Source organism: Anarrhichthys ocellatus, unplaced genomic scaffold (genome assembly GCF_004355925.1).
Source record: "Anarrhichthys ocellatus isolate YVR2014 unplaced genomic scaffold, GSC_Weel_1.0 scaffold25, whole genome shotgun sequence".
Lineage (NCBI taxonomy): Eukaryota > Metazoa > Chordata > Actinopteri > Perciformes > Anarhichadidae > Anarrhichthys > Anarrhichthys ocellatus.
Window position 1 is genome coordinate 2,165,371 of NW_022280055.1, and position 20,504 is coordinate 2,185,874.

Below are 20,504 nucleotides of genomic sequence, written 5' to 3' on the forward strand. Positions count from 1 at the left end.
CACACACACACACACACACACACACACACACACACACACACACACACGGGTAAGTGTTAACAGCAAAGAAAACTTTACATTTGCGCTGTACTAAACAACAGGGGGCAGTCTATCTCCATAAGATATGATATAGAAAATGGCTTTGAACTGAAAATGCTTTATCGCTTCAATGCTGTATTAATTCAGGAATATTTGGAAACTCAATTAGATTTGTAAGTGTTGTAAAGTGTTGTAAAATATACCTAATAGAAATGATGTATAGAATGTTTCACAGGTTAACTGCGTCACTGTTAATGGACATACAGTATACGTCTCATATTTACTACAATGATCATTATTGTAATCGATGCTTGTTTTGAGAAGCAACTTTTCTAAATGTTTGAGATAATTAATATGCAGATAATTAATCATAACTTAATGAATCCTCTGGGACTCAATGTGCAAAAACACTCGCTGCCAACATTAATTGTTACCTTTCCATTGGGCACATACTCTGACAATAGTTGTGCACAGGCAATTCAGATTTAAAAAAACAGATCAGTCATTGGTTTAGAGTTATAACGACATCCTTCATGCAGGCAAAGTTGGACAAAAACAGAGAACACAAGGCACGTATCCCAGCTCCTTCACATTGATGTACGTGATTTATGAGAAAGCAAATATCAAATGTTTCATGTTGGGCATAATAAACTGGTGTGTTGGCATTCACTGGTCTTCTCCACACCATGTCCTCTTTCACAGGCAGGAGCTTTAGTTTACAGAAGCAACAGAGGCAGCAGCAGCAGCAGACAGAGCCCGGTGACTCATCAGTCCTGCCCTGCATGACTAAATAATCCCTGTCCCTAGTTTTTCTGCCTTGATACCCTGGCATACTGTGGGTGATAAGTTTGTATCTCAAATTTAATTAGCTGAAAAACCCCTCCAGCAAGTGGCACCTATTGGTTTCAATGAACATTTTGCATTATTTTGGGAGTCGCAAAAAGGGCACATTTCAGTTTCTTCTGTTGGGAAAATTCGAAGAAATGTTAAATGTCAAGTAATCCATTTTACTTCTTCTCTCAATAATTCTCTCTTCCACTATAGCCTTTTACTTTTTCTCACCATCGCATATTCCTCTTCTGAAAATCTTTTTTTCAGTACCTTCTGTTCATCCTTTATATTTACATTTTCCCATAAATCTTTAAACCTCTGTTTTCCTCTCTCAGAATGATATACACCAACTGCAATAGAAGAAAAGGCTGAAAGGCAACTGTCAAAAGATAGAAGGAGAGTAGACCGTCTTCCTTTGTGAATCTACAAGTACTCACCCAGCCCGACACTGCTGTTCTCCAGCAGGTAGCTCAGGTGGTCAAACATGGCTTTCTGGTTCTGGCGGCTAATACGACAGAAGTAGCACAAGAAACGACAACAGCTGGCCACCATTTTCGGGAAGGCGATCTCCTGTGGACACAAAATAAAAACACAAACGTGAAGATGTGCTAAAGTCCAACAGACCCCTCTTTTTTTATTTTATTTAAACTTTACTTTTATTAACATTTTCAGGCAAAAAAAAGGGGTTGACATGGGCAACATTAAACTTGTGACCTACCATGATGACGTACTTTTGTGGGCAGAGCGTAGGTGGAGGCAGAATAATTCGATGGAACGCGTTAGTTAACGTTCATTAATAATGAAACTGAAATTAGAAAGTCAGCTGGCTTACTAGCCAGCCGTTAAATTAATCAAATTCAACAACTCAATGCTTCATCCACACACTCTTGTCACAAAGCGTGGGAACGCACATTGTTATCGCCAGATAAATGACAACTTCGTTCTGATCTTTTTCTGTGACCAGTGTGTTGCATGGAAGTGGGGCAGAATTGGCAGGCGGGCTATGCTGGTTGGCTTCCTGGTTCCCCCATTCTTTGGTGCTGCAGTGGCTGCAGAGGATAGGCCCAACAGCAGGCCCCTCTCTTCATCTCTCTAATAGTTTAGCCTATAAGCAACATTTCTCTCCATCTCTCTAATAAATTAGCCTGCAGTGCAGCCGCCGTGATGGCTGAGGGGGGGTCAGCAGAAGGCTAAGATAAGCTATTGGCAACATTTTCTCTCCATCTCTGAAATGCTTCGCCTGTCCCGGTTAACCCCCATTTCATAAATAAAGCTTTGTAGTTGCAAAACATATTATTTTCTTTAAACAGAACTCTCTCCAGGACCTTGAGTTGGTAGTCTCAGCCCAACTTTACCATATATCATTCCAATCACCTTCAGATATCTTGAGTCCTGATTCTTTCTCCCATTTCTGCTTGACATAGACAGTAGTGTACTTTTGGAAGTGTCAGACCCTCAGGTTACAAGAAAACTATTTTGTAGATGAAATCTCCAAATAAGCTATAGCAGGGGCTAAGGTCAATTTTAATCTATTGGATATGTCTGGAGTCTCATGTGCTCTGAGAAAAGCTTAAAGTATAATCAATAAACAAAATCTATTTTCTGTTCAGAACACAACTGGAAAATCATTTCACCTCCAAGTCCTCATGCATGTAATGCTGTTACTAGCCCTCTATCATCCTCCTTCTAGTGTGGCTTCACTCCAAGTGTTCAGTGAGCATAAATCTAAGAGTGAAGTTATTTCTGACATAAATCCACACCTTATCTCAGGCAAATTACACTCTCCAAATGTGAACAGCACAGAAAATCACACTCATCATCGGACAAGTTGCCCTTACTGTTTGGCTATCAACGGTGCCAAATGTTTACACTTCTAAAAGCAGATTCATCACAGCGGTTGACAGCCAAAGCAATTTCCCCTCCCTAAGCCTTTGTGGAAAAGCTACCTGTGAGGTAGCACTGTGCACGAAAACAGCATTTTATTAAAGTCTGGGTTTAAAAATAGATAACGCATTCTTAAACTGTTTTTTGTAGTGTGTTCTGTTTTTCACCTTGATTATGTAACAGAATTGTAAGTTATCATCAATATATAATTGTAAGAGCAAATATTGCAAACCTTTTACACTTACAAGCTGTGGTAATGCCACTTTATATGGCCACAGTTAGTGAAGCGCACATATCGAGTGGCAGTAAACTGGTCTGGAATTTATGTCCGAGGCTGTGTGATGAGACTGTCAGTGTCAGATGTGAAGGCCTGAATGTCTCTCTGAGGTCTTCCTGTCTAGGGTTTAATTCATGCTTGGCACTGGATGTGGCATTAAATCACAACCATTTCATACAGCTTCTGTCAGCACTGCCCAAAAAGGACAGGCTTGAGAGGCCTCGCTCTCACCCCTCTCTTGCCCTCCTCTGCCCTCTCCATTACCCTTGTGGCTTTTCTGAGTATTAGGTTGTTGATCTTGGCTAACTTCAATATAACAGTATAACAGTTCAGGAAGATACATTTGAACTAAGCTCCTCTGTTCATAAGGCAGGTTAAAAGTGCCCCGTGAAGCCTTCTTGTCAACAAACAAAAGTTACTTTTGTTTGTCTGTGTTACTTACTTAAGTCTGACATAAGTGTTGAATGTATTTCCTCCCTTTTTACTTCACAATTGGACCTTAAGTTGAGATGGTTTGTCAACTATTCACTTGACAGTAACAACTTGTACCGATAGTCCTATCGAGTCTCAAAATGTAAATATGTGGTCACGCCTTCGTACCTGCGACTTGTCACCTCCCAGAACGTTGACCATGACCTCCATGACGGTCTCGTGCATGCCCAGCACTCTCATCAAGTTGGGATGTTGGTAGAAAACCTTGTTGTTCATGATGTCACTGGGAACACATGAAAATAATGAGTGACTGTGTTTTACATTCTATATTTTGTAGGTAATATACAGCACATTGGAAATAGTGCCCGACAGGGTTGGTAATATATCATCAAAAACATTTTTGATGTTTTTTTTGTAATTTCATTTGTGCGGTGACGTGGCAACTTTCCTGCTATAGTTAGCAACATTTGGAGCTAGTGCTGCTAGCTACTTCTATTAGCAAAGAGTTTGCAACACTGGGTTGGGTGTTTTGGTTGTATACGTTTTTAGATCTAGCGTATGCTTGCTGGTTTCTCAAGACTACCAACCCTGTCTTCAATGCATGTGTGTAATTATAATTATCATCAACAATCATTATTTCACATCACAAATTACATTGAATTAAAAAAAAAAAAAAACTTGAGAAATGTCTGCGTTTATTGCAACACATTTTCTTACCCGAGCCCATCAATCATGAGTTTCTCCTCCTCCTTGCCCATGCGTACCGACAACAGAGACCTAATTTGACCCAGAGATACCAGCAGGTTAATAGCATCCTGCACGGAGGCGGCGCTGATGGTGTAGGATTTCTTCATGGCCCGGAGCAGCTCCCCGATGCCGTCATACTGCCTCCTTAGCAGGCTGAACATCACTCTGACCAGCTCTGGGTCCTGCATGTGAGACTCCTGAGCCCAGCTGGTTATGGTCTGGGAGATCAGCTCCTTCAGGTTAGCTGGAGAAGTGACAATTCAACATCCAGGTGTGAATAACAATATAGAGTTATATAGAGTTTTGCTATTGGGCTTGCAGTCCCATTGTGTGATTGTGCTTACTGTAGATAAGTCAAGGTTCTCTAGCCGGGCTGTTTTTTTTAAAATCTTACGTATGAATCACAGGAACCTCTTTAGAAGTGAAAAGTAATTGTTTGCGTAGGAGGAATAATTAAATTCGTAATGCATCTGGTACTCTCAGCATTGAGCTTACTACATCATACAGTTTTTTTGCTGCTCATAATCAAACTTATATGATTTCATCAGAAGCCTCAGGGCAGCTTGTTGGCTGTTAGCAGCACTGTGATTATTACATTGACTTTTTTGGCCATTTAGCCAACAGTTTAATCTGAAATGAAGTGCGTAATGTGAGTGAAAGGTGGACGAAGCTAAAGGGTATGTAGACATGAAGAGCATCTAAGCAGGAGCTTAAGAAGTACAACAGTGCAAAGGTGCCAGAAAGAAAGTTAAACATTTGTGTGTGATCCACGGAAATGTTGTATCCAATTTAGCATTTGACATGGTGTGTCAGAAAGACATATAACTGTGATGGTGGTACACATGGTGTCCACAGGTCGAAATGGGATTTTTTGGATGTTGCATATAAAATATGAAGCGGTCATCTCTAGAACTATCTAAACATATGATTTATTTGTATTGCTCCCTTGTTCCCCCTCTTTCTAACAATGCAAAACTCAACGCAACACGAACAACATTCACTCATCATTGAGCAAACCTTGACTCTAAAACGTTGGGATTAGAATATAATGATCGATCTTTTTTTATGCAAAATGCAGCCACTAAAATAGCTCCTACTCCTCTCAACCCTTTTCTTCCGGAAGTAAGGTGACTTTAAAATGTTAGGGTGTAATTGACTTTTGCCTATCCTTCAAAATGTCTAAAATTGTTTCCAAGGACTGTTTAGAAACAGCTGTGGGCTCTGTTCCCCAGGCACCTCAAAAGGTTTGTCATTTAAGAAAGAATTAGATAACATGTCTCTACCTAATGCATTAGAGCACAAAGTACAAGATAGATATATAGAAACAGATGAAGATCAAACTGAAGGGGAGCTTTATTTTATATTTTTTAAGGTGTTTGTCTGGGTAATCCTTTAAAACTTTGTTAAAAATGGTCCTATCAAACTTAAATCTCACAAGACAAGCAACAATACAACTGGGCACAACTACAAAGACACAGTGGTGATAAATGATGAGGCTGTAGCTAAATGCCACACCTCTCCAAATCGCACATTGTTATTCCAAAGCTATCGCTACAACTTTGAGTGTTTAAGTCAAACAGCCAAACAAACATCTGTGGCAAACAAAGGGTCAGATTGGAGCAGAATCCTAATGAGAGACGAGACAGATACAAAAGGAGAGAGAGAGAGAGAGAGGAAGCCAGCTGCCCTGAAGGTGAATGTCTCGCAGATTCACATCTGCTCTGCATCGTCTCGAACAGTAGCTCACACGGGAGTCATCACGAACAAACTAAAACTACCCTGTCGGAAAGCTATATCGCAAATGACCACACACAGTCATTATGGTGTTGTTTATAAAAACATTTTAGAGCTGATCCAAGACGTGTTTTCAGCACATAATACTACATATACAGAGACAAGACATGTTTTTATGATAATAATATAACTGACATTGACGAGGAGCAGCTTGTTTCCTCGCACATCATTTAACACGCCTACTTTATTATGATCTTCATGTGATGTTGAAGAGGTGATGCAGAATCATCTTGAATCACATCATCTGTCCACTTGTGAAACGTTTGAATTGTGTGTGCTAGCTGCGGGGAGGCTGGAGTAAGGCATTTAAATTTATAGCAAAGAATCTTTTAGTAGCTGTCCATTATTCTTTTCCTATTTGAAACAGAACATAGCCATGCTTTCAGCAAAGAGCTGCAGAAAAGAATAATGGAACCACAGACCCCAGCTTGAAGCAAAGAACTTGTTAAACTAGTAGCCGGGCAGTGTCTTATGTTCTGTATATTATTTATTTAATTCAAGGTTCTTTCAATACCAATTTGGTGTTTAATGACACATCGAAAAACACTTTGTCATGGCTTATTGCCTTTCCAGTAGACCTTTAGATGTTAAATAGATATTGATAATATGGCACTACAACACTAAAAACCAAGTAAATTGTGGAACACGGAAATTAAATTTAAATTGCTAAAAGCTAGTCTCCCACTTGTATCTGCATCATTGTATACAATTAAGATCCAAGTATCATATGAAGTCAGTTGAGAAGAGTTTACAAAATGTAATGATTTTTTAAAACTTATTAAACGTTAAAGCTGTTGCAAGACGTTAGACGCGCTCCTGTAGTTTGACAGTTACTTGTATATTGCCTCCTGTAAAGTCTATAGAAATTACTTTATACTTCGGAGGTTAATCTCTGCATCCGATCCCTTATGTCTTCGATCACATTTGCATAATTTACAATTGCACAAAAATACTGTGCTACGAGATGTTCAGAGTGACTTACTGGGAGCAGCCTGCTCCGTCTCTGTGGGTTCCTTCTCTGTCTTCTGAGGCGGACCTTTGATTTTGTAGACTAAAGCGAGGAGACGGCCTTTTATCGAAGTGTCCTGCTCTTCCTCATCCTCCTCCACGGGAATTCCTGCAAGAGGAAACACATTTCTGTCAGACACTCAGAAATTCAACATTTTGTATCAAGTGTTTAAATGTGCAAAAAAAACTTGTGATGCTAAGTGTAGAATGAGAGGACATAGAATGTTGGTGCTTCATTTTTTCTGATAACAGATAAGCCGAAAATCAATGTGACTTGTCGCCTCCATTTCTCACCAGGCATTTGACGAGTGCTTATAATACCCCAAAAAATACTGGTCGTTTTTTTTGTTCGTCAAAGATCAAGAAGAATCCTTTTGTGTGAGAAGATATTTGCGTACAATGTATCAATATCAATGAACCAAAATCAGCACCATATGTAAAAGAATTGAGAGAGCTGAGAGAGAGTTGGACTCTACCACAGTGCAGTCGCAATTCTTCATGGAAGGAGTTGAGTTCTTCCTGGATCTGCTCAGGACATGGGCAGTCCTCCCCTGCAGTGAAATTCAACAGGATGTTGATCTGCAGGAAACAGACGAACATAACGGAAAGGGTTAGATGTAGAGAGCGAGGAAGGGAATATAAAAATGTGTTTTAGAGCGCCGGAGGGATGAGGAGAAGGGTGAGAATTGCACAGTGTAGTGTGTGAAAGTATGAATAAAAGGAGGATGGCATACAGAGCAGATAGCACCATTATTATTCTGAGCAATAACCCAACGGCAGAAACTAGTCTCCTGCAGTGAGTGCTTACTGAGCGAGCGAGCGAGAGAGAGAGAGAGAGAAGAAAATGTGCAGTAAAAATGGTTATCTTTAAAAAGCAATAGCAGCTTTAATGGTAAATTATTCTAAATAGATACTAATCTGCTGTGTTTGCTGTATGTCACACGCTAACAGACTAAATATACATGAGCTGCTTCGTTGAGCAAAGCAGATGCAGAGTCCAGCTTCGGCTATTCTGATGTCTATTTCTGGCATGGCTTTTTAATAAACCATGGGAGGAACATGCAGCAAACGTGGAGAATGTTGCCTACAGTATGCACCTGCTGCTGACCGCTACAGGACATATGTTTCAGGGGATGAGCGTAGCTGTAGGCATGTGCTTATTTGCAAGGTTTTGCAGCTCATAGGAAATGCAATTAAACATTTTGACAACTTTGCAGTCCTGCCGATGTAAACTTTTGGCTCGCTCTTTAAGTCACAGCGGTGTTGCATCCAACAACGCTGCACTGAAGCAAGAGATCTGAGCATGAACAGAAACAAATGGGACTTTCTGGCTAATGGGCGGGCAGAATAATGTTGTACCCCTTCTCTTCCTCTCTACTCTGGCTTGGAGTATGGGGCCGATTCATTAGCTGCAAAGATCTGAGCCCCTGGCACTTCAGTGCACTGATGCAGTTATTACACACTGGGCTTAAAAAGTACTGAAAAGTACTGAAAGCATGTGCTGTAAGGGAGAACAGAGATCCATTAATATACTTAAGTTTGGTTATAGCAGCAAGATCAAATACTTCATCACTGGCTCACGACACATTTGATGCTTTTTAGATCTTTATACATCAGAAAGCAGGAAATGAAAAATAGTTTTCTAAGGAGAACAAAGAGAAATGTGTCTCCATCATCAAACCGTTAGATGATAACATGAGTGCAAGTTGGTCAAGCCATTACCTGTATGTCTAGTATTTATGGTGCATACACACAAGGGTAGAGCTTGACCAATATGTCGGCCCATATAATGTTGTTCAGAACAATAGTCATTGTGATTCAATCCCAATTATGGACCTTGTGAAGGATAATAAACAATAAGGGTTACATACATGGCACAATGAGTCTGACCTCTGGAAAGTGAAAAGGGCAGATTGCTTCAACATGTGTTGTGAGAGTAAATAAACCGTCAGGGGGATTATTTTGATCTGCTGGTTTGATTTCGGTGTCCTAGCAGCACCATCCCCTGGTCAAATATGTATACGTGTAAATTTAGCTTCTTGCACTTCGTGTTTTTTTTTACACCTGCATTCGACCTTGCAAACAATTTCAAATGCCAACATATACATTTGTGGATTGATTTTGATTCTACAGTTTTCTCACACAATGCATCCTGACCGGTAAATCCCCTTTGGGACTAAAAACAATTTTCTACTCTTAAATGTCAGCTTTTTACTTCTCAATGCACGGTCAACTCACTCAAAGTTCACTTTCGCCTCAAACTTGGCCCAATTTCCCCGACGGCAGTACCAGCTAAAACTAAAAGTCACTCAGTGAATTACAAAACCCTGTGCTCCTGTATCTGCTTCAAACTCTGAAATTTAAATGATCTAAAGGGCATAGCTATAGGACGTACATCATGCGGGTGTTTTGCGTTAATTCGCGATATGCACGGCTGCATGTAAATTAAAATGGAATATTAATTTTCCTAAACCATGTTAGAAACTTAGTAGGAATATTGCCTTTTTTGGAATAAGGTCAAAAACCGAGATATTTTGTGCATGTAAAGGTAGTCATTTATTATTTTTCTCCCTCAAGCTCAAGTAATCATTCATGGGTTATGTTCCGATATAATACCTCAAACCACATTGACCATAAATTACATCTCAAACTGGATGTAAACAGTTTCTCGTGGCGTCTGGTCCATTGCAGTATAGTACCTGCTCATGTGGGGGTGAACGGAACTCTTTAGTCTTCTTGGCAGTGATGGCGGCGGACATGTTGAACGCCAGCATCAGCTCATTGTAGCGGAACTTCTGGTTGAACTGCAGCTTGGACACGAAGCTGTCGGAGAAGGAGACAATGGCCTCGATGCGTTGCTTCAGCTCACAGTCACAGAAGTAGTGCAGCAGCTCACACATCTGAGAAGAAGATATCAATTCAGCAAGGATGGCAATCTAGAGTGCTTTTAGAGGTAACAGTTTCTCTTTCTCTCTGTGTCTGTATTGTTTGATGTGGCTTTTAAATAAGATCATTTTCATATAAACTGATGTAACGTTGTCTGTACGTTAAACAGAGAGAAACCTCACATATTAGTAGATTATCTGCCTTCATCTTCATAATGCAGAGATTGTAGCTGTCTACAGCATTTTGGACTTTGTGTCATTGACAGGAACATTAGTATTCATCCACTGCCTTGTTTTGCACTCATGCAGTCACTCCTCAGTGAGATAAATCATAAAAGCTTTGAATTGCTGACAAATGAGGAATTAGTGGGGAAGAAGGGGAAATAAGATGAGGAAGTTTTTAATCTAATTAAAACCTTGGAATATTAATAGATGGAATTAATTTCATGCAACTATTTCCAATCTCACATCTAATCGCTGAAATGTGTGTGCATGTTTTTTGTGATCATTTTCATCACCTGGCGTTTGACAGACTCGGGCAGGGACTTCTCCAACAGACCTCTAACTTGCGGTTTACTTTCATTTGTTTCCTCCTCTCCAGCCTCCACAGCCTTCTCCTCATTCTTGCTGACATCCTCCTTCTCCCCCGTCACGGCCACCTCATCGCCCTTAGCCTCTTCTCCCTCCTTGGTCTCCCCGAACACGTTGGGGTCAATCAGGAGGAGAATCAGTCGCACCTCCTCACTGGTTAAGACTCCCATGATTAAAAGCGTTCCAATCAGCTTCAGGATGGGGACAAACTGGTACTCCACGCTGCCGCCTACCGGGTCACGGATGTGTGTGCCTCCGCCCTGCACAGCCTCAGAGAGCATGCTGATGGCTTTCTCTTTCAGGGTGCCCAGAGGGATCTGGGGGCTGTAAAGGTACTGGGCGTGCTTTGTGTTGATGATGCCGACGGCGGAGAAGTTGACCCGAGGTTTGAGGGAGGTGCTCAAGTCCACGCCAGGCAGCGAGTGCCGCTTGGACTCATCAGGGAACAGCTTGATGGAGCGAGTCTCGTCCGTCACAGGGATGATGAACTCGTTGTTCATCATCAGGCGAGCCTCCTTTGCCGTCTCAAGATGAATGCTGGCAATGAGTAGAAGAATCAGTTCAATCATCGTCGGGAGGTTTTGGCCATTACCCTTATCAGGAAGTAACCATTCAGTATTCTAGGCGTATAAATAAATTTCCCTATGTGGTATAAATGTGCAATTTGTAAGATGTTATAGCTCCACAGCACAAAATTACCTCAATATATCTGTGGGAGGTGACAGGGTTGTCGATCAATACCAGTGAGTCAGCAATTGCCTGGTGCTGAGTTCTCAGATGCATTGTGGTTTATAATCACAGTTCAAAGCAACAGTCCTCCTACATGGATGTTCACACCCTCCACTTGAAACTGCATTTTCAGTGTTAATGGAGGTAAGCACTATGTCGTGAAAGTAGCAGGTGAAATGTACCATGTATGATGTAATTCAATTATGTCTGTCTGTGGTTTATTGACATTGTGTGAAAAAACTCAATGTCAATAAATACTCAGTTGTACTGCATTACACAAAGATTTATTCTGACATATTAACGTTGTGGTCTTGTGTGTGGCTCCGTCACTTGATGATGTTGTAATAAGTTGCAATTATTTCATTGTTCATCATTAAATTCCATGATGAGTAAGAATATTGACAACTTCTCTGCAGGAAAATAAAGGATGTTGAATTTTAACACTTGGAGCATTGTTGACCTTTTTTTCCTGCTAACAGCATTATATTTCCCACTACAACTTCTACTTTTCCATTTTTCAAATGCAGACAAAAAAGCCAATTTTCAAAAAGTAAGGAATCATATCCGACTACGTTCAATCTAAAACAAATGCAAATACCACACCTGATTAGTACATTGTAGAAGCCGTCTCTCAGCATGCCGGAGAGGTACTGGTTGTCGATGGTGTTGAGGAGCTGTGATTGGTCTAAGTGACTGCAGAGGGCGTGAGCAACGCGGGTGTTTCCCAGGGCACAGAGGGCACAGTACAGCTTCAGTGTGTGGTAGTGGAACTTTCTCAGGTCTTCATGTTCAGATAACTCCAGGATGTCCAAACACCTAGAGAAGAGCAGGAAACGAATGGGATGATGGAGAACCATTTACACTGCAGCAGTATATACTAGGTGGCAAACTAGACGTTCATTGTTTTTACCGATTTACGACATGACAATATATGCTTGAGATGATATACCACCTGCACACTATGGTGACTGTCCCTTCTATTGTTTCTTGGTGCTTTCGGTCACTGAGGCCAGTATCAGATATAGGTTTGGTTTTTTGACGGGTATTTAATTCACTTAATTAGACAAAAACAAACATTACCATCTCGCTATTTATCCAAAAATAGTTGACAAAACAATCTTTACTGAAAGCCAGTCATCATTTTGATAAAAATTAAGAAACAAACTCCAAAATGATGAGGGACTGAACCAGTCACATAGCAGGTGCAGCTGTTTGCAGATCAAGTTGTAGGTCTACTTCACATCCTTGTTGCACACCTGTTCTCTTCAGGTATATGTACGGCCAACATCTCCAGCTGTTCCAGGCACTGGACCACCCAGCCATGCCTCTCGCTGACCCGAGCAGTTTCCACGTGGAGGAAGGTGTTGGGCATCCGGCTCCACAGCACGGCCACGATGGTCTGCACATCCAGACGGGGCGGGCACTGCGGCACCGGGTTCCTGTGCTCACTCTTGAATATGGCAGACGAGAGCGGCATCGCATCCTGGGAGAAGAGGGAGAAGAACAGTACTATAAACAGGAAAGACAATAGGAAAAACAATGTTTAACTAGTTGATGGACTGTGTGCTTTTGGTCTTAATATTACAATTTCTTGAATAAATATGTTGATTCTAAAAACACTTCTAAGGCATTAAAAAAATGAAAGAAGATGCTAAATCGTTATACCTACATGGCCACCTATTAATTACAATTACGAGGCGTGTACAACAATACTAGTAAATTAGGAAGACTAAAATGGTTTAAATCATTCTACTCGTTCTGGCAATAACCACATCCAGTACTACACACCACATCGTGTCCAAGCATTGCAAATTGTTGGATTTGAAAAGAGACTAACCTTGATCTTGACAAATTCAAACTGGAAGAGGTTTGCACTGGTAGGGCGTACAAACACAGCTGGGAAGAGCTTAGTATTTGGCTCCACCTGAAAATAAACAAAGTTCAGTCATCAATATCATAGATTTAATCATTTAGATTTACAGGAGTTAATAATGCAACAAAAGGAAACAAGTCAGATCTGTCCTGAACAAAGCCCTGAGAGGAATCTAAGTTCTTATTCAAATTCTTCTTTCAGATAATTGCAGATCTGACGCTCCGCATTCTGCTCTTTCTAGTGTCAGAAGGCTTTAAACCTCTCAGCGCATGGATTAACTGGCATTTTAAATCCAAGTTCAATACGTATAAGTTGGACTATTGATGACAGTCATCTGAGACAAATGATGAATACAAAGAGAGAGGAGAAACAACTGAAGCCATAAAAAGACAATAAGCTTTTCATCAATGACAGACAAAGTAACATTTCATGGTCTGGTCAGGTATTCAATACGAGTCGTTAAAACTCCTCTGCACCACACTACTGTGCTTTTGTCCTTATTACCTGATATGTTGTGGACAGCGCCTTGCCGTTGGCAGTGAAAGAGACGAGGCCAGTGGCCAGGTCGATCAGACAGCCGATCTCCAGGTCAGAGTTGGAGCGGCTGGAGGAAGACGGGCCGACCGCGTCCGCTCCACACACCATGTAGCAGTTGCTCCTCTGGACACTGCAGCAACAGCAGACAATGAGCTTGGCGTGCATAAATCCATGTGAACACGAACAACCACAGGACAACAAAGATTATTGAAAAAGAACCAATTTGTGCACAATATATTATTCATTATGTGTCACATTCATCGATCTGTATTGACTCGTGACTCTTGCCTCATTCATAATCATTACGTTACACACAGAATCTCTTTTCCCCATTTACTCCCCCTACTACTGGATGGAAAAGGGAAGACACAAAGTCAATATATAGTCTTTGGTTTCTCAGCCGAAGATACAGCGCCACTCCAAGGTCAATTAAGGCTTATGGGTAATTTACAAGTGTAAGTTTGCTGTTCTAATTCAAATGTGTAAGTCATTTCAAAATATATATATATAGGGCTGATTGGCGATGATATAGGTATCGTGTTGTTTTTTTGGTAGTATAATGCTACATGTTCATCTGGACTCCTGCATCTTTGCTATCTTTATATCAAGCACCGCAATTGGAAAAAATGTTTTGGGAATTAATTGTGTTATCTTTTTTGTCGGTCGTAGGTGCAGAAAATGGATTGTCAGGATTTTTGTTTTCTCTCTTGCCTGTGAGGCCTGTCAGGCTTCCGTAGTTTTATCAATAAAGACAAAATCCTTTTATCAACCTAAACTAACTTGTGAAACTGTATTTGTGGTTTCAAATGTTACCATTGCCAAAGTTTGCTCATGTAAATTAATTTGCCATATGGACAGAGACTGTGACATTTTAGAAGTTATTGTCCAATATACTTTGGCCTTTTCTTTCAATACCTTTTTTTTTCAGACAGCCAGAATTGATTATCTCCCTCCCATCGATACATGTTTCACTCCCTACAATGATGGATGAACTTAACGAATTCTACTTTGATCAACATATTAAAAGGACGTTCATTTCTGAAAACCTATTTCACACGACGTCCTCAGGGGCTCTGTGCAGAGCAGGATTCACACCGTGGCCCTCAAACAACATTGTATGAACAATATTGAACGACGTTCCCTAAAGTACTAAAAGGTGACAAATTTTTGATGTTCTCAGATACTCCGATTTCCTCGGACAACCCAGCAAATCTGCTGACTCTCCACGTCTACATTACACCTCTCTACGTTTCATGATAGCTTGCCTCTCGTGGACTCGGCCCCTCTCATCTCCCAGAGTGACGGTGACTGTTCGGGTCTTGCTGAGGCTGAAGTTCTTGCTGTAGTAATGATAGTCCGGTGTGACCCAGCCAACCCACACCGACGCAGGGTCTTGTCCAGCAAACACTCTCACTGAGTGGTAGTACTGCCATAAAAACACACAGCACAATAGTTTACGCACGACGAACAGAGAGAAGTCATCCATGAAATATGTTTTCAGATTTGTTTCTTTGAATATATATGAGGTGATTTACAGTCGTGATGCTTCCATAGTCAACAGTTCCATCTTCTCTTGGAGGATGGCTGCGGAGAAAAAAAATGCAGGTTTTAAGAACAACAAGGGAATCTTTCATAACAATACTCTCCACTGCTGCTCCAGTGTAGTGGTGATGTCTGACCTGAGTTTTCGTGATTCGTCCAGTATCTGGTCTGCAGAGTAGAACTCCACGGGCATGCTCATTCTACAGTAGGCCATGTCACTGTTGCTGTTCTGCGTGCCAAACGTCTTGTGGGTGACCTTAAGGCAGGGAGGGCTGTCTACCGTTCCGTCAATCCTTGTCACCTGAGGAGTTAAGAGTCAGGGGGAGGGAAGGAACATCCAAAGAAGGAAATTGATACACATCCTCACTACTGTATGTCCATTATAGCTATGTTTGTATGCTTAGAGCAAGTTAAAAACTGGCCAAACACTGAATCACTGGTTATCAAAGCTGTTATAACATCTAAAAGGACAATCCCAGCAGCAACAATAATAACGAAAAGGCTTTTTCACCTCGATATGCATGTGGCCTTGGGGTATGTTGACGAAGGTGGGAAGGCGCTTGCTGAACCACATGGTGATATCTCTGTTCATGTTGACACCGAAGGGCTCAAAGCCTTCCTGGAGACCACACATGGTGTAGTACTTAAAAGCACTGGCGTTCTTGCCCAGGTTCATATGTCCAATCTGAGACGTGCCCATACTGCACACAGGGATGAAACCTGGAGGAGAGTTAATTAAGGGAAATTGGTGGGTTAGCCATCCAGTCATGTCATCCCTTGTTGCAATGTGAGAGGTTCATTAAAACTTGATTTTAGCGCACACAATTCTACTAAAATCTGCACCTTTATTAGCCTTAAAAAATCACATCAGTGTACTGTCATGTATGTAAAATGTCTATACAGCAGAATCCATCACACCATCAACTATGAAAATGAATTTGAATCATTTAACTTTATTGAAATGTGACTCTCTGTCTTGTCCTGGAGTATGGTTTTCAGAGTAATGGGCCAAAGTCTCAATGGACTTCATTAGGTTGCATCATCATTAACATTTTGTAGTAGTTTTTAGTTTTGTTTTGCCTCATACCAAACAAACCCAGTCCCACTTCTAGAGATACTGTGGATGAAACACACGCAGAATAAATGAATGAATTAACGCTAAAGTTCTCTGGATTGCGGAGCCCTCACCGTCCTCCGTCTCAAAGTCAGCGAAGGCAAGCTCGGAGCCTTTGCTGGTGATCATGAGCTCTCCGTTCAGGGTGAAAATCATGGATTTGTCCTCCATGTTGATCATGCAACCGACCACGTCGCCCTTTTTCCAAGGCTGTCCAAAGTAGCGGCTGCCTGCGTGCATTCGTCGACCCTTCACAAAAAAAGACAAAGTTTTTTCGCAGCATGTATCATATGATCCCCAATCACTCATAAAACGGTTATGATCAAAGTGATCCTATTGTGCAAGCTGCCAAAAATACTGTGGAATCTATTTAACCCAAATGTTTTTATACTAAATAATACATTTTCTCCACCAACATTTTAAATATATCTCCTTTCATACTGATTCATCATTAGTATTGCACCGTCCACAAAATCCCAACAGAGCTGGTTTACCATGTATCCGTCGAAGACGAAGGCCTGGTCATCTGTTCCTAGTTCCACATCGGGCCTGCAGCCTGGTCTGGCCCAGCCAACCCTCATATCACCTCCACTCAGTGCCTCAAACTCAAAGTACCACTTTCCCGTCTTCACTGCATACGTCTGCTCCACACGGAAGAAGCGGATGTTGTTGACGCTCTGATCATTAACCGCATGGAGGGCTAGGTGAGGAGAGAGACAGGAGAAAGTGATGCTTTGACTTCATAGGTACATTAAATACCAATCGACACCAATAGCAGATGAAGCTAATGGTACGCATCATTGTCAGTATGAAATTATATCATTCCATCCTGGCTATGCCACTAAATATGAAAATATTCAGAGCACTTACTAAATATACCGTAATAATTAGTGCTTACAATATCCCAGCAAAGATCTTGGTGTAGGATAGATTTCAAAAAAACATTTATACCATAACATTTACTGATTTAGTTGCTTCAAAATAAAAGTTTTGAAATAACAAAATAACGGGGGACTTTAATTGGGAAGAATTTATAGGAAATGAAATGTTAGCATGTGAGCTATGTTAGCAGCTGTTCTTCAATAAAAACAAGTTTACAAATACTTCAACGAGGACGAGAAAGCAGCAAAAATAACAGGGTACAGGCTTTTATTGTGAAGAATTTATGGAAATTAAATATCTTCATCCACTGTTTTACAGCCGGTTCTTTTGACCTCGAAATAATACAATCACTATCCTTTTAGGCAGGTTACACTGAAGTGTCAAGGGCAGACACACATATGTTAACACAGCTGAGTTGCGATCTGGCAAATCCGGTCAAATCTTGTCTGAAAAGACAAGTGAAACCACGGCCTTTGTAGCGCTAGTTCACAACAGTTTCCATAGTTGTTTTAATAAAATAAATATGAATACTATAGTCCTATTTCACTTGACACTCAAGATGTATGTTATGTAGGATTTGGACTTAATTCTGCACATCACCACTTTGGAAATGCTAACTGGAATACAGATGTGATGGCAGACGAGTACACTGAACTTAAATTAATGTATACAGGTTTAACTGGCCAAACACATTCAATCGTTCTAAATAGCACCTGGCGCTCTATATTTTTAACTTAAAACAGGATTCTTAAGAGTTTTGTATGTCAGCTGTGTCAGCAATATGGTCTCACCCTCCTGGTCTGGGGGGTCAATGTCATATCCATATCCAACCATGGTCCTGATGGCCTCTCTCAAACTGTCTCTGTTAGATTTCTTAGTGCGCTCGTCCAGAAAAGCATATGGCACCAAGCGGGGATTACGCCTGCTCTTCAGATCCTGACACAAACAAGAAACACATGTAAGTAGGAGAAAGACGAGCATAAAATACTCTTTCAGCAAAAATCTTCAACAACATATCTACTTTATCATCAACTATACTCTAATTTAAAGACGGGACCAGTATCCTGCCAGTTGCTTTCTAAATGTAAAGAATAATGACTGTTACCTGCTGGATGCCATAGGTCCATCCTTGTTTAATTCTGTCTTTGGCCCACACGTTGTGTGCATTCTCGGCTAGTTTATCAACCAGAACCTCCTGACCTGCAGTCAGTTTCACGTCAGTGAGATCAAGTGGCGCAGGCTTATAACCATTAGACATCATGTAGCTGCAGAAGAAACAACAAAGTATTTTATAAAACATTCACGTTCCCATTTCCCTGGAGACTAACACTCAAATTGGGTCAATTTATATCCAATTACATTTTGTTTTCATCTTTAGTGGTAAGACCAATGTACAACAATCAGGCATTACAGCTTGAAGGCAAGGGAATAACATATCAGAGTAATGTTCTAAATCAATTCAATAAATAGAACCAATACAAAGTACATCTGCAGTGACTTATATTTGGCAGCGTATTTTCCATGTGCTTCAGACATTCGCCCTTACAGATTGAGTGTATTAATCTTACAAAATGTACAACAGTTATAAATGTTGGTAAATCATTTTGTTACAGGGATAAACCACAACATCTAAATGATGTAAACATGATGATATCATGAAACACACAGCAAAATGCATCATATTTGTTTCTAGGATGTCATGAGAAAAAAAACCCTGCTAGCTTACTCTTTGGGAAGTTTGATTTTCTTCAGGTCATCCTCAGCGTTAACATAGACCTGGGCAACATGGCATCCAAGAGCCAACAGGGTCCTGAGGATAAAAGAGACATTTAAAACAGAAAAAGAGAGATAAAGACAATAACTGATATCAATACTCAAGCCCCATTACACTTTGTTAGATGTTTCAACCTTACAGTAGCAGAACCCATTGAGAGACTGCTACATTTTAACACAGCTCATTAGCCATTGATGAATCTTAGAAGATCAATAGTTGCACTGCAAACAGTAGCCGGATATGGCTGCGTGGATACGTGGCAGTTATTTAAGCATTTGGCTTGGCTTTATTGAGCCAAGCCAAATGTCTTGACAGTGAGGTGACTCAGTCAGTAGCTGGCTCAAATAAGCTTGGGACTCAAGATTTCTTGAAAATCAATACTGGCATCCACTCAAGAGATGCAAGTTCATTACAAGCACTGCTTTAATCTGAGCCTTAATCTGCTTTTGCGCAGCATTCAGCAAAGAGCAGAGGCAATTCCACGAATAGATAATTGGATTATTTAGCCGACTGCTCGGTCTTACTTAAGTGTTTCACTCGACATCTGCACGTTGTAGTTCCTTTCAGTTTCAGGCAGCTTTCCGAAATCCACAAGGCAAGGGTGCTGCCTCTTGTTGTCATCCCGAACCTGAGGAGAAAGCAGTTGGGCGTCACTACTGTTCGCTTCACTGCAACAAATGTGGAAGAAGCCTGGCTCAGTGTTTAGAAATTTAAGAAGTGGACTGCAGCTGAATTTATCTGAAGTAGACATTGGCAGATGCACATGGATTAATTCAAGCCTCAGGTGTTTCTTTAATGAAGCAGATTCAAGCCTTAATGAGCTCAGAGACATGAGTCCCAGTGGAAAGAGTCTCAGCTGTCAGTGATCCAGTCGAGTGAAACTCTAAACAAGACGCTGCCTGTGACTCTCTCTCTCTGATAATATTTTGTTATTCAAAGTTTAAAAAACAGAAATGAGGTGAACAAAAGGTCTCCGTTATACACAGTAAGCTCAAGCACTCAGACACAAAACAATGAATCCGTATCCAACTTCACTCTCATTCTGCTTGCCAAGTATCTGCTGCTTGTCCAAAGAGCCTTCTGTCTTGGAGTCAATCAATGAAACTTTGAGCTCACTGAGGCTTGGTACAGATTAAATACCAAGCAGCTGCTTGGACCTAAATGTGGTCCTTAATAACAATAAGAAATTAATCATCCCTTTGAGTGGAGCTTTCGCCCAGTCTTACCTAATGAGGATGTCATACGCTTGGAAAGTGAGACTCTCATTCAATTTGCTAAACGGCTGGTGTGACGACGGACGCAGTGGGATATGATTCTGCGATAACCACTGCAGTACAAAAGAGGCAGCGTGTGCGCTCAGACTTCTTACAAACCGCTCTCCAATGAGCGGGAAGAGTGACGGACACGTGGAGAAAAATTGTGGAGGCAAGAGGCATTAAAGCGTCTTTAGATGTTATAAAGGTTGACTTTTGTTACTCACTTCCAACTGAAAAATGCAGTTTCTGATCTAATAAAAATAACCAACCAGAAAGGGTTAGAAGACCATTTGAAGATGTGCTAATTTG

General features: G+C 40.9%; 1 protein-coding gene across 6 annotated transcripts in view; it reads right to left on the minus strand.

Annotated features, from left to right (window-relative positions):
• The window catches only part of ryr3 (ryanodine receptor 3), a 106,023-nt gene that overhangs the window by 34,421 nt on the left and 51,098 nt on the right, over window positions 1-20,504 (minus strand). For all 6 annotated transcript variants that reach the window (XM_031861595.1, XM_031861594.1, XM_031861592.1 and 3 more), the window contains 21 exons: window positions 19,464-19,567; window positions 18,892-18,975; window positions 18,271-18,430; window positions 17,957-18,101; window positions 16,778-16,983; window positions 16,358-16,532; window positions 15,681-15,889; window positions 15,307-15,470; window positions 15,163-15,211; window positions 14,893-15,053; window positions 13,595-13,757; window positions 13,055-13,141; window positions 12,474-12,700; window positions 11,821-12,033; window positions 10,416-11,025; window positions 9,712-9,912; window positions 7,489-7,591; window positions 6,987-7,121; window positions 4,181-4,454; window positions 3,632-3,746; window positions 1,308-1,440 (listed from right to left, as the gene is read on the minus strand). In XM_031861595.1, coding sequence (XP_031717455.1) covers window positions 1,308-1,440; window positions 3,632-3,746; window positions 4,181-4,454; window positions 6,987-7,121; window positions 7,489-7,591; window positions 9,712-9,912; window positions 10,416-11,025; window positions 11,821-12,033; window positions 12,474-12,700; window positions 13,055-13,141; window positions 13,595-13,757; window positions 14,893-15,053; window positions 15,163-15,211; window positions 15,307-15,470; window positions 15,681-15,889; window positions 16,358-16,532; window positions 16,778-16,983; window positions 17,957-18,101; window positions 18,271-18,430; window positions 18,892-18,975; window positions 19,464-19,567 — 3,718 coding nt within the window. The remainder of the gene's footprint in view (window positions 1-1,307; window positions 1,441-3,631; window positions 3,747-4,180; window positions 4,455-6,986; window positions 7,122-7,488; window positions 7,592-9,711; window positions 9,913-10,415; window positions 11,026-11,820; window positions 12,034-12,473; window positions 12,701-13,054; window positions 13,142-13,594; window positions 13,758-14,892; window positions 15,054-15,162; window positions 15,212-15,306; window positions 15,471-15,680; window positions 15,890-16,357; window positions 16,533-16,777; window positions 16,984-17,956; window positions 18,102-18,270; window positions 18,431-18,891; window positions 18,976-19,463; window positions 19,568-20,504) is intronic.